At 37.6% G+C, this 14,318-nt stretch overlaps 1 protein-coding gene across 2 annotated transcripts in view; it reads right to left on the bottom strand.

The window, feature by feature from the left end:
- The window catches only part of L3MBTL3 (L3MBTL histone methyl-lysine binding protein 3), a 134,555-nt gene that overhangs the window by 98,736 nt on the left and 21,501 nt on the right, over positions 1-14,318 (bottom strand). The window contains exons 3-7 of one of the 2 annotated variants that reach the window (XM_032158933.2): positions 11,882-11,998; positions 5,294-5,405; positions 4,860-4,934; positions 3,284-3,443; positions 1,702-1,834 (exon numbers count right to left, since the gene is read on the bottom strand). In XM_032158933.2, coding sequence (XP_032014824.1) covers positions 1,702-1,834; positions 3,284-3,443; positions 4,860-4,934; positions 5,294-5,405; positions 11,882-11,983 — 582 coding nt within the window. In that variant the 5' untranslated portion in view covers positions 11,984-11,998. The remainder of the gene's footprint in view (positions 1-1,701; positions 1,835-3,283; positions 3,444-4,859; positions 4,935-5,293; positions 5,406-11,881; positions 11,999-14,318) is intronic. The other variant, XM_032158953.2, reaches the window with a different exon arrangement.

Here is a 14,318-nt window from a genome sequence, read left to right as displayed (position 1 = left end):
GCATCTGAAACCCATCATGGCCAAACGACTCTTTGTTCTGCACTCCACCCTCATCTTCCCATTCTCAGTAAGAGACAGGATTATCCAGCCAATTGTTAAAGCCAAAATTCTAAGCTTTATCCCTGATTTTTCTCTTTTCCTCACACACTCTGACAACCCTACCTCTAACATTGATTCCCAAATCCACAGACTTCCATCATCTTCAGCCTTCTTACGTGTCTACTGCAATAAACTCCTAACTGGTTTCCCTGATTCCACTCAGGGCTACAGTGGTCATTTAAAACATACATCATATCAAAGCATTCCCTTGTCTTAACTTTCCAGAGGCTTCCCCTGACACTCAGAATAAAATGAACACCCTCGACTCTTGTTTACCATAAAACCCTACATGCCCTGGACCACACGTACCTCTTCAACTTCATCTTACTCCACCCTCTCCTAAACCACAGTGACCAGACTTCCTTTTATTTCCTCGAACAGAACATGCTGTGCAAGTTCTTACCTTAAGGACTTTCCTCTAGAAGTTCTACTACCCAGAAGACGCCTCACTCTTAACTTCACACAGCTGGCTCCTCTTCATTCATCAGATCACACTGTTCATGCCATCGTCTTTGGGAGGGCTCTCTGACAACCCAACCTAAAGCAGTCAGCCAATCCTAATGCCCTATTTTAATTCTCAATGTAGCACTTATCACTAGGTGACATTTCTCCTGTTCATTTTGTTTGTAGATTAAATACCCCCTAAACAAGAATGCAGTGTCTCTGCCAGGGGAGACTCTGTCATCTATTTGTCTTATGCATCCCTATATTTTCAGCTCCTAGAACAGTGACTCCTAAGTAACAGTTGTACAATACCGATCTTAATAGAAACACTTCCAGATCTCAAAGTTCCCTTTTCCTATAAAACCATTAATAGATGCTTTAGGAATATGATATTTACATTTTAATTCACACATTTTGAATGGCTTTTCCCCAAATATACCTGATATTTGTGTGCCATTTTTTAACCACTCAGATAGTTTTTTTTGTTTTTTTTGTTTTTTTTGTTTTTTTTGAGACGCAGTCTCGCTCTGTTGCCCAGGCTGGAGTGCAGTGATGCAATCTCGGCTCACTGCAAGCTCCGCCTCCCAGGTTCACACCATTCTCCTGCCTCAGCCTCCCAAGTAGCTGGGATTACAGGCGCCTGCCACCACGCCTAGCTAATTTTTTGTATTTTTAGTAGAGAAGGGGTTTCACCGTGTGTGTTAGCCAGGATGGTCTCGATCTCCTGACCTCATGATCCGCCCGCCTCGGCCTCCCACACTGCTGGGATTACAGGCGTGAGCCACCACGCCCGGCCCACTCAGATAGTTTTATGAGATCTGTCTGCAATTTAATGAAATGAGATTGGCATTGTGTTGTCAAGAGGAATTTAAAATTCATCTACAAGATTGAAGGTTTTTAAATGTTCCCTTTCACCCTAGCGCTAAATTTCAGGACATCCCACTTTTTCACCCTGACAGAAGAATACTATTGTTTATGATTCCCATTTTGAGATCAGGATAACAAGGCGCACAGAGGCCACGTAACTTACTGACACTAACACAGATAGTCCTGGAACCCACATTTGAACTCAGTGGGCTCCAGAGCAGTGCCTGTGACTGTGATGCTACCCACTAAAGATGCATCCCTGTGCTCCTGGTGTCAGGCAGAGGCACTCACCATTTCATCATCTCTCTCTTCTCCATCCTCCTTGGGGTCAGCTTTCAGAGATAATTTTGGTTTTTTCTTCCGACTACACTTAGGATCTTCTTCCTCATTGTCTTCTTCTATGTCCCTTTCTTCCTTCTGATCTCTGTTGTGTTTATAAACCCCAAATAGTGACAAGAGACAATACCTATCAAACATCTACTTGTTGATTATCAATGCAACAATCATTAAAAAAAAAATCACCCTCCAAAGGAAAAGTCTTTAACTACCAGGAGAAATCTGTAGGCATGAGAATATCATTTATCAGGAACACTGAAAACAACTATTACATATGACATCTGTCTGTCAGGGCAGAAAATGAAAATTACCTTATATATTAATTTCAAAAGGGGGCCAGCAATATGTATGAAATAGGTTCTAACAAGTTATTTGTCTGTCACATCTACCATCTATACTAATAAAAGAATTGATTATTTAGACCCTTTAGGGTCAAACAAGGATCTAGCAGTTATTAAGAATGACAAATCCAATTGAAAAAAGGCTAAGTGTAACATTGTGAAACATCAGTTAGCCAAGAAAAGACAGTTCCAATTGGGCGCAGTGGCTCACGCCTTTAATCCCAGCATTCTGGGAGGCCAAGGCAGGCGGATCATGAGGTCAAGAGATCAAGACCATCCTGGCTAACATGGTGAAACCCTGTCTCTACTAAAATACAAAAAACTAGCTGGGTGTGGTGGCATGTGTCTGTAGTCCCAGCTACTCGGGAGGCTGAGGCAGGTGAATTGCTTGAACCCGGGAATGTGGAGGTTGCAGTGAGCCAAGATCGCACCACTGCACTCCAGCCTGGTGACAGAACAAGACTCCATCTCAAAAAAAAAAAAAAAAAAAAAGGAAAAACAAAACAGTTCCCAAGCCTGTGCTGATTAAAATACATGGGAAATGCTACTAAAATATAAATGTCCAGTCATTTGTTTGTAGTGTACAATGATATGCAAGAAAAACGCCTTCTTGGTGATAAGCTGAACTTTGTCAGACTGTCCCCAAATGGGAAGGTCACACACCATTACCAGTTACAGCTGATGCCTCTGTCTCATAATCCTCAGTCCACACCTTGAGATCATCAGTGACACAACTCACTACACTCTTCCCTATTGCCATTTCCACTCAGTTGATTACGAATCAGTGGAAGCTTTATGCCATATGTGGAGTTTTAACCGAATTACCTAAGAATTCCCAAAATATAAACAAAACTATGTTTCTATAAATGTCAGTGTCATTGAAATGTGTATGTAGCCCAGAAAAAACTAAATACTCTTAGCTGAAGACAATCAAATGAATGGAAATGGAAGACTGAAGGCAGAGGCAGAGGCTGTTTTACAGGCAGAATATTAGTAATACAACTCAGACTAGGCATGACAGACGTCACCAGGTCCCATATAGGGGTTAGGGCCCATGTGGCCCTAAAGGAAAGGTCTCTGGGAAAAACGTATCAATAGGTGATCAATGTCAGAGAGCATAAAACTTCTATATTCTCAGGCACCACGACTTTGGAATCTAAAACTCATTTTATAGATGGAATGGGGCAAAAACCTACTTATCTTTGATGTGCCGAGCACAATTCTGGCTGCAATAGTTTCCTCCAGAAAGACACTCATCTACGTTGCCATACTGACAACAGTTCTCACAGAACTGAAGCCCTTCTACTTTCACTGGATCCTTCAACCTGAAAGGCATCCCAGTCTTCTCTGAAAAGACTAGAAGATGAAAAGAAGAAATGCAAATTAAAACCATGACAGAAGACATTCTAAAATACAATCAAACTTTTTCTTCTAATAATTTTGTTAGCAACACAATAAAGAATAGTGTTTGCTGAATGAATGAATGATCAAATGATAGTGTTTTGGGGGGGTATGTGCTCTGTAAAAATCACTCAAGTCATTCAAATAATGAAAAAATATTCTGCAGAAAGGATAAAAGCTTGCCCAAGGCTTTTTCTACAGAGTTCAAAGTAAAATGAAGAAAATTTCATTAGTCACTAAATTCAGAAGACGCATATGTCGATCTATAGAATCTTCTTCTATATTTGTATCTTTCAGAAAATTTCAAAGGATCTTCTTTTATTTCACATTTATAATCTTTTGATGAATGATTTTGTTTTACTTAATTGGCTAAATCAACATCTCATCTATTACACTTTCAATGTAGTACATTTTCCCGAATCACAGCTATCCAAATTGTGTAGAAACTCACATTTCCTTTTGCCTGAATTGTTAGGCTAATCATTCATTCAGCCAACAGTTATTAGGCACCAATTTATTCTAGACATTAATAATGACAGTAGAGACCTTGCCCAAGAGAGCTCACAGTCTAGAAGAGAAGAGAGGCAAGAAAACCAGTACTTATAATAAAATGTGATACATGCAATACTAGAGGCATAAACAAGGTCCAGAAGTAGTACAGAAGAAGTGATTCATTCAGCCTGGGGTAAGGTCAGAGAAGGATTTTCTGATAGAAAGCCTCAACAGGGTTTTGAAGGCCAAAGAGGAATTTACCAACTGGACAAAGAGAAAAATGGCATTTGAGCCAGAAAAAGCAGTATGAGTAAAGGCAAGAAAGCATGAAACCACATGATGCGTTGGGAAAATTACACATAATTCTGTGCTGCTGGCACTGCCAGAACACAACACACAAAGAAGGAAACAGAGACTGAGGAGAGAGCGAGCAGGTAGGTGCGGGCACCCAGATCTTTGTATGTTCTGCTAAAAAGGCAATGAGAAATCAGTGAAGTGTCAGATAAGCAATCTACGTAAGTTCCTCTGGCTTCAAGGTGCAGGACCAATTGGAAGGGGGTAAAATTAGAAGCAGAGTGACATCTGCAATAGTTCAGATGAGAGTTGAGAAGAGCCTACATTAAGGCCGTGGCAAAGATGATAGACAGAAAAGGCCAGATCTGAGACATATTAGGAAATAAAAATCAAGAGGTATAAGTAACAGGATACGGGGATGGGAAGAACAAATTCAGGATGACTCCTATATTTCTTGCTTGTCCACTGGGTGGATGGTGCTATTGTCAACTGAAATATGGGTTAGGGAAGAAAGAGCAGGTTTGTGGGGAGGGGAGAAAGAAATAGAAAATGAATTGCATTTCAGACATGTGGAGTTTGAGGTACCTGTGGGACATCCAGGTGGAGATGTCCAGTAGGCAGGTGGAAATACGGGCCTGGAGCTCGGGGGAGAGGTCGGGGCTGGAGATGTAGATTTAGGAGTCATCAGCATATAGGTGTTAGTTACAACCATCGGAGTAGATGAGAAAAAAAGTGGCAGGCTTTTGGCTAAATCACCTGTGTAGGCTACAACATGGATTTACTTAATTTTCAACTAACCTTGTGCTACTACAGATCTGGCATTAGGAAAGAAGACAGTTTATAGTTATTTTAAAATATAAATGCTGGCTCCTATCAGTTTCATTATAGAAATTTACCTAACAACATGAGGCACAAAAATTACCCGGGCCTTCAAAGTTCCAGCCTATCATAAAACTTTAGATATTCTTATTTCAAATCTTTCAAAAGCAAGAAATAAAATGTAGATGACCCATCCTTACCTTCTTGAGCAGTTGGTACCATCCAAGTGGTGGTAGCAGTTGCTTTTTTAACATTTTCCATCTCGTTCTCATCTGTAATAACTTCCAGGGCTCCAAACTCATTTACCCGAAACTAGCGACAACACAGCAGAAAGAGGCAAAATTTACAAAAGTGCTCAGGAAAGTCATTAATTATTTAATGGCTGACACATATAGTCTTCAAGCAAATTAATTACATGTTAAAAGTTAATTTAGACAATTACATCCTGATACGCCTCCCACCAATATAAGACCTTTGCATTTTACTAATTTTGGAATTCAAGGGAGGAGGACAGAACAAAGCAGCAAGGTCTGCTGAAGGATATCAATGACCCTGCTCTGCCCTGTCCTATAGAGTTGGCAGCTTACTTGATGGGCTATCATTTCAAACACACTTTATGTGTATGTGTGTGTGTTTTAACTAAGACTTATTTTTTCTTACGTCATATTTTTTATTTAAAAATCACGTTTAGTAAAAGGAGAATTACTCTTTTCCCAGGAATCAACTTGTCTTGCCCAAGCTCACCCAGTTCAGAGAGAAGGAACATCCCCATGCCAGAAATAATGACCTGGACATCCTTCTCCTTACAATCCAAGACGTGAGCACAGAAGGCTGAAGCCTGAGCCACGTGACCCCAGTGCCACACTTCCTCTTTCTTTCACTGCTCTTTAGAATTCTGCATTATCTTCACTTGTAGCCCTCTAAAATAACTGGAAATTTCTTTGGGACCTGAACAAGTAGTCTACTAGCTACATGCCGATTTTATCACTAAAAAGCAAGAGCATCTTGATTTCATGGACATTCCCATTCCAAATACTGAAAATTTCCTTTCACCTGACAGCACGCTTCAAACAAAGTATGTTTCTACAACAACCTGGTTGTACTGTGTGTGTGTGTTGAAGGCTTAGCCATTACCTATGTGTGGAGACCTTGTTCTCTCTGAAACAGTGAGGTTTACTCACACATTGATGGGTTTCAAGCAGTTTTCTGTATTCCTTCTGTTTTTCCATAAAACAGAATAACATTAGGGACCCACTAATTTTAGCAGGTGATGACAAAGCTAGAAAGCTCAAAATTCAAAAAGATAGTAAGATGTTTCAGATCTTTCACAGAAATTATGAGCAAATTATGAGTATTTAAGCAAGGCCCTCCATTTGCCAATCCGAAAAAATCGATTTGGTCAACACGACAATAGAATTATTTATTTTACTAAACTACATTCTAAACTGCAAGTTGGAAAACTCTTTAACAAAAAGTATCAATAATTATTCTATCAGGTGAAAACAGCACCTTAAACAATGTTCTATGCATAGTCCACAATTATTAAATGGTTTCTAGAGACTAAACGTGTGGAAATGGTTAAGGAATGTCAGAATGTCTTCTCCCTACTATGTAATCCAGATACCAGTTCCCAGGTAATATGTGAGTACTATACCAAGTGTGTATACCAAAATGTCAATGTAGGAAGAGGTAAAAGTTTATTTAGAAGGAAAAGAGCTAAAAATAATTTTACTTTTAGAAAAAGAAATCTTTAAAAAAACGTTTTTAATGATTACTCTGAAGACAGAATATTTCAAAATAAGGCTCACAGTACCATCTGCTGGGCAAGAGCAGAAAAAACAAGCTACCATGATAATTATTAATTAATGATATTAAAGAATGTGATAAAAAATCAATTTGAATTAAAATTCAAAAACAATAGGCACAAGCTTGACAATGCACTTCAGGTAATTTTACTTTTATCATATGTCACTGATGTTAATTTATGCTTATTTGACAAATACAAAATGTAAGAAATAGCATCAAACATTTACATTAAACAGAAAGTCTCCCATGGCTTAAGTTTTCAAATTGCTGTAAAACAGCAAACCACCCTCCATTTCAAAGACTGAGAAAGAAAACACCACTGAGAGAAATCTCCAAGTCAGAACTCAGACCTATGACACCTGGAAGCTTCAGGTTCAAATACTTTCACAGTTAAAAGGAAAGATTCCCACGATGCACCCTTCAATCTCAGTCAGCTTTTCTTTCTCCTAAAATGTATTGACAGTAACTGACCTACAGTCTAAGTACAAAGTAAAGATGCAATGTCACTTCGGGGCACAGTTCACTCTTGTAAGCCAGAGATCCACAGATGGACTTTGAGGGTTGATTAATCCCATAAAATATATGCAAAATTATGATATGTGCATATACAGCTTTCTAGGGACAAGATTCATAGTTTTCAAGGCATACTATAAGCCTGAAAAAAAAATAAAGAATATCTGCTCTTACCAAAGTTGCTTATCTCAAAAATTAAATACCTCAAAACATTTTCAAAATATCCTGTCATATGCAAAAACATACAGGGATCAAATTTTTGTCTGATTTCTCAATTTGGGCTTACTGTATCTTCCACAACATTGCTATGACAGAAAATGTTAGACCACAAAGGTTGATAGATCCTGCTAACATTACTGAAGTCCTACAGACAGAATTCCAGAAAGACTGATACATTTCCTAACACTATGTTTTCCAATAAAACACCCAGGTTCTGAAACTGGTGATGCTTTTACAAATGGTTTTGGAATGATGGAAACTTCACCTTTGTTTATATTTCTTTAAATCATTAGTTCTTTTAACCTAGAGAGCTAAAATATGTATAAAAACTTGCCACGTGGCTCCACTCTACAACCAAGAAAGTCAAAATTATAAACTTTACAAAAGGGATTTAATATTAAGCAAACAAAACACATCTGCTAACTTTTTCTGCACGTGGATCTATCCAGGTCAATCAGAAAACAATTATGCCTCAAATATATAAGGGACTGGACATGTTTTGTTTGGCTTAAACTACCTTTAATTGATTCAACTCTTTTTTATTTTTGATTGTAGAGTCAAAGGATCTTTTGCCTATATTTGCCTGATTTAATAATAAATCATTCAAAGACACAGTTGAGGTTACTGTTTTCATTTTATTACCTTCAATGCTGAAATTTGAATCGACTTACCAGTGTGTTTTAAGGGCAAAGATGTTTGATAACTAAATTGTTTTCAACATTAATCAAAGCAAGGCAAAAACCGTGTATTAAGACTGCGGTGAATTTTACTGTTGGGTTTCTGCCTGCTCCTGCAAGCAGGGTCTTGCTCTTGGCTAACTGGCAATTATTCTTACTAGATAAGATGCTGTCCCCCAGGAGTGTATCTGCATTTTACTGAGAGACTCTGAAAGACATTATGACCCAGAGGAATAATTCTCTGTGGATAAATTTCAGACATCATTAGAAGTTCAGGCAGGGAAACTGCTCAGGTATGGGAAGCCCTACCATGTCCCTCTGCACTGCCACTTAGTCACCTTCCTGTTCTTACAGCTGGCGCGGAGACATTAATCTACAAATACTAATTTGCATTTTAAAAGGACAAACTAGGCATTGGTAAAGTTTCCAAAGCTTGTTTGGCAAAAGTGTTTTAATGACTATAATATTTTCAAGAATGTCAGTGGACACTTGCTGTTTCTCCCTTAAGACTCTGTACCTTCTTAAGCTACTCCCTCTTCTGGAAGCCCTTCTCCTTCCCTTCCTCCCTAAAGTATCCATGGAGACTCCTACATATTTCCAGGCACCTGAAGCTCAAATGACATCTGCTTTTCAAAGCCTTCCTGATCCCTCCAGCTGAAATAAATTTTTACCTCCTCTAAATTCCTGTAACATTTTCCTTGCATCTCTTTTGATATGAAGGTGTTTTCTCTCTTTAGACAGCAGTATAGCAGTGGTAAGATAATCCATTTTAAATATCAGAAAAGCCTGGTTTTGAGACCCCTGCCACTACCTGACCTAAACAAGCGAATTAACTACTCCAGGCTTCCATTGCCCCATCTGTAAACTGACAAGAGAGACAGAAACTGCCTTAAAAAGGGTAAAATAAAAGAATTAAATAAAAAGATGCAGGTAGAGTGTTCAGCAGAGAGTACGTTCTCCATTCTTTCCCCGACTGCACCCAGAGAAGATGTCTGTGCTCTGTTTATATAAGCGTTTGATAGCCCAGTGTGGAGAAGGGATTCCAGCAACAGGGAACAGTAACAAGGGCCCAGCGTGTGAAGGCTTCAACTAGTGGTTTGGGCTGGGTAGAAAACAAGAGTGGCAGTGGGAGTAAAATGAGACATGGCCAGAGAGCAAAGCAGAGGCCAGACCACCAAAAAACTCTTGTGGTAAACTTAAGGGGCTTGAACTTCACCAAAAAGATTCGGGCAACTGCTAAAAAATGTGAGGAAGAAGGGTGTAACTTGACTGGATAACAATCATGGGGATTTTACAGGAAAAGTTATTTCAAAACAGCAAAAATTGAGGCATATAAAAACCTGTTCCCATGATAAGAAATTGACTTCTATAGATTTGCTGACTATATTAACTGAATTAACTTTAGCCTGGGAAATCTAGATGCCTCTACCCATTGAAACACAGAAGCCTAGGTAGGATAAAATAGGCAAAGAATGATGTGAGAGAAAATTTCATGATTCATTCAAAGTTCTTTCTAACATCCTAGTTTTGTGAAAAATCAACTTCTTAATCAGATTTCTTAAGCAACTTGGATTTTAAGTAGGAAGCAAGTGAATTAGAAATCTTCAGTAATATAATCAATTGGGTCACCTCTGAATCTCAGATAACAAGGGTCATAAAGTAAAAGAAAATGACATTTAAATTTTTTTTAAGGGAGGTATCAAACTGTCTACAGCACATGAATTGGATACATGGCAATTACCCAGATAATTAGATGGGTCTGAAAGTCATTATCAAATAACCCAGATGACAGTATCCACTAAACGGCTTAATTACCCGATTACCTTAATACAAGTAATAGGTTAATTTCTAAAACTCATTGCTTAGAAAACCTTAAAGCAATCCAGATTTCTTAGGGATGGAAACTTCACTCTATTGTTAAAAGCTAACTGAACAAAACGTAAAAATTTCATCATCCATGTGACAGTTTTTAAAAAAAAAAAAAAGCCATTGAGAAGGGATAAAAACACACAAGGGAAATAAAGGAGTAAAGCAATTAAAAATGGCACTGTACATAGTAAGTCACAAAGCCAGAAAAAATACAATTTGTTAAGTGTTCTGTATCTATTATTTTTTTCAGTCCTCAAAACCACCTTATCACATAGATTCTAATATCCTCAATTTTACAGATAAGGCTTCCAGAACTTAGGCAATTGAAATAATTTGACAAAGCTTGGGTAGCTATTATGTAGTTGACATGACCAGTTTGAGAAACAGTTTTTCTTTCTCAAAGATGTTCAGCAACCTTTCTCTGTCATATCTTATCCAGTGAATATTTGGAGAATGTTAGCGCAGGTAAAATCCTTGGCATTCATTTAATTCCTAATTTACTGCAGAGGAAACTTGACCGAAAAGAGATTAACTGGCTTTTTCAAGGTCATACAGGGCTAAAATTGAAAACCCAATCTCCTCTCCAGATTCTACTAAACCTCAGTGCAACATTTTTGTTACACTAAACTCAGAGATGTTGGCACATTACACTTAATTAAACCCAACCCAACTAAAATCAAGTATTTTTCCAATGACAGGCAGATTGTCCAAATCTCACCACTGAGGATGAGCTAGGGCAGGCTTGGCTAGGATACTTGTCAAACAGCCACTAAAAGGGACTAGATTCCAAGAGGCCTAAATAATGGAGCAGGAATTTCTATTCAAGACAGCCTAGAATACCAAACATTTGAGAGGTAAGCCCAGCAATGGCCTGTTGGGGAGATGCGAAGTTCAAATACCTGAACAATCAAGTGCAAACACAAAGTCTAAAGGGCCACAGACAGGTTCAAGGTTCCAGAGATAGGATCAGAGCAAAAGTAAATTAGAAATGAGAGATGGGGGTAGTTGGTTTCCCAGATGGGTGCTTGCGCAACCATGTTTCACGGGGCAACAGAAGTGGTCCTGGAATAGGTTTGGGGTTACTGGGAAAAGGAGGCAGGGCAAGGTTATACAAAAGCAACAGACTGAAGTATTGCTCTCCAAAGAGTTCTCATCTATACTAAGGCAGACGGATTTACAGGAAGAACCCGATTTTGAACAAGTCATTATATAAAAATCCATATTTACAGTACAATTAATTTAAGAGAGGTGAATAATCCCATTTATTCAATACTTTAACATTATCCAGTTTTTAAATGAGAACTCTAGGACACAGAGATTGTGGCTATTCACTCAAAGTTACAAAGCCCATTACTACAAAATCAAAAAAGATAGGTCTTCTAAGTCTGCCATTTCTGCATTTATAGGCTGTCATGATAAGAGTCAAAACTGAGATGATCCTTCTTGAAACTATAAATCAATTTCTGCAAAATAAGCACATACTGCAGAAACATTCCTTACTCCCCTAATCCAAGTGACAAAGGCTTTGCCATTCCATCAGCATTTCAAATTGTCTTGCAAATTTATTGTGGAGGTCTAAGCATCATCTAAAACCTACACCACTATGATTAATGTTTTTAATTTTTATTTCACATATGTATCCAATTTTAAGTAAACACGCACAGATGCACACGCACATGATTGTATGTAATAAAGAGGGCTTACCTTTAAGTCACTTCCTGGTAATGTGCCCACTCCATCTTTCCAGTCCATAACACTGAATACATCAAACTCTTGACCACTTGTGCTAGAGGCAGATTCAGTCATGATTTATTTTTTAACCTGAAAGGGGAAAAGAAGGCGTATCACTAAATATTCCACACGGAAATCTGTTTTTAATTTAGTACTCGTTAGTTCAGTTTCCCTTAATTACATAATTTTCTTGATCACAATATCCCATATTCTTGGATCTAGAAACAACTACTTCAAAAATATTAACACTTTTTTCCTAGTATGATCCTTGGAAAATTATAGAGAAAAAATATTAATAAAAATTTCTTAGTTAAAAAGTGTTATGGTAAACGTTTTCTATTCATAAACAAAAGAAATTCATTTATTCAAGGCATATTCACTTAAAACAAAAAGTCATAATGCCATATGGATAGAATTCCTTGCCTGTAAGTAGTTTGTTTTCTGTTTTAAGACACTAGAAAAAAGTAGGTATGGATAAACGACAATCTGCCAATTTGTTATTCTAGGAAATAGGAAAACAGTCTCAAAATGTACAGCAAACACCCATAAAAAGGCTCTGTTAAGATAACCAACTTGGCTACCTAAATTGTGATAAAATTTCTAATTTTCATTTTTTAAAAAAATTGGAAAACAAATTTCCATAATCACATCATTGGTTGTGGTATTGATATTGTTGTTCTAAGTCTTGTCTTTGTAACACGAGTAAAACAAATAAGTAATTATATTGGTATCATAGACAACTGATGAAAGATTGGTGGGTCCTAAATTTGAATGGCAGTATCAGTATGAATTCATGATGTGTTTTATCTTTAGAAATATGTGTATTTTCTAGCTTTGTCCACTGAAAGAATCTAGAAACAATCATCAATCAACAGTAATGAGCAGCCTAGCTTCAGACTGTGGTGTCTAAATACCATTTCTCACAATTCTCCCCATAGAAGAAGCTGATTTCTGCTCAATAGCAGGAAATGTCCAAGATGAAACTGAAACATCTTGTCAAACAAGAAAGCAAAGAAGCTGTCAAAGGCAACAGAAGTCATATCCAAAGAATTCAAGAGCCAACCTGAATAGGCCCCCTCTGGCCAAAGAAAGGCAAAGTAGTATCCTTACTATCCTTACTAATTTTAGCTGCAGTGAACTGAAACACATCAGATAAACTGAAATCCACAAGTTCATAATGACATTCAAAGCAAACAAATAAACCAAGAACACCTCATTGATCACCTTCTCAGGATTCAAGAAAACCAACTCACTATCTGGAAAAGGAAACACGGATTTATCCTGCCTTTCCAATGTGATCTGTATGTTAGAGTAACCATATCATTGGGCAGATAAAGTTTCCCCTTAGAAAGAATTCCAGCTAATAAATGAAGAAGGAATGATAGAATATTATAATTTGTAACCTTTAATAAATTAATGGTTCTAGGCAACAACCATCAATGGCTGCCAGGAATGCAAACCCAACACCAACTATGAAGTAGCCTTGCCAGGAAAAAACAAAATCAAACCTAATCTGATCAAGTCTATTTATAGGAGCTATCAGAGAAAGAAAGCCTGTTAAATCACACCACAAAGATATAAGGAAGAAAATCCAGATTACCAGAAACTCTTTAGCAGCATTTCTCAAAGCATGCAATCCTCAAGGTCTCTGAGCCCCTTTCAAAAGGTCCAAAAAGTCAACTACTTTCATAAAAATACTCACACATTCTCTGCCTTCTTCGCTGTGTCGACATTTGCACTGATAATGCAAAACCAAGAGGATAAAATTGCCGGTGCAGTGGCAATACCTGTAGTAGCAGCCACTGCATTCTTCCCCACCATGCATGCACAGTAAATAAATGTCAATTTCACTAAAGACCATTATTGATGAAGTAAAAATAATAAATGTTAAGTCTTGATATCTGAATATACATCTTTTTAATATTGTGTGATGAAATGGGAAGTACTTTGACATGCCAAAGTACCATGGATGCAAGCTCTTGGTTTTTAACGGAATGCTTTTTTTACTTAACAAGCTATGTTTATTTGGGTTTGGATATCTGGTAAATATTTTGTCAAAAATTAATGAAGTGGGCCTGTCACATGAAAGAAAACACTAACAGTATTTGTAGCTACCAATTAAATTAGAACCTTCAAGAGAAAAATCAGGATTTTGTAACACTTTAAAGCATCACCATGAGCTTGCCAGCTTCCAGATGGCTAAAGACTTTTCTAAGGCAGTGGATGGGTGGTGATAGTAATGGATGTGATGTTTAAAATATTTCATAATGAAATATGTCAACACTTGGGAGATCGGCCTAACTCAGTTAAGCAAAATTTTCAAAATGACCAACGCATGATGGTACAAAATTATGCATAGGTAAATGATCCATTTAAAGTGCAAGATGGACCAACAGATTTTTTTTTTTTT

This window comes from Hylobates moloch, unplaced genomic scaffold (genome assembly GCF_009828535.3).
Source record: "Hylobates moloch isolate HMO894 unplaced genomic scaffold, HMol_V3 SCAFFOLD_2, whole genome shotgun sequence".
NCBI lineage: Eukaryota > Metazoa > Chordata > Mammalia > Primates > Hylobatidae > Hylobates > Hylobates moloch.
The sequence above is the reverse complement of the archived record's forward strand: the minus strand, read 5'-3'. Positions and strand labels throughout refer to the sequence as shown.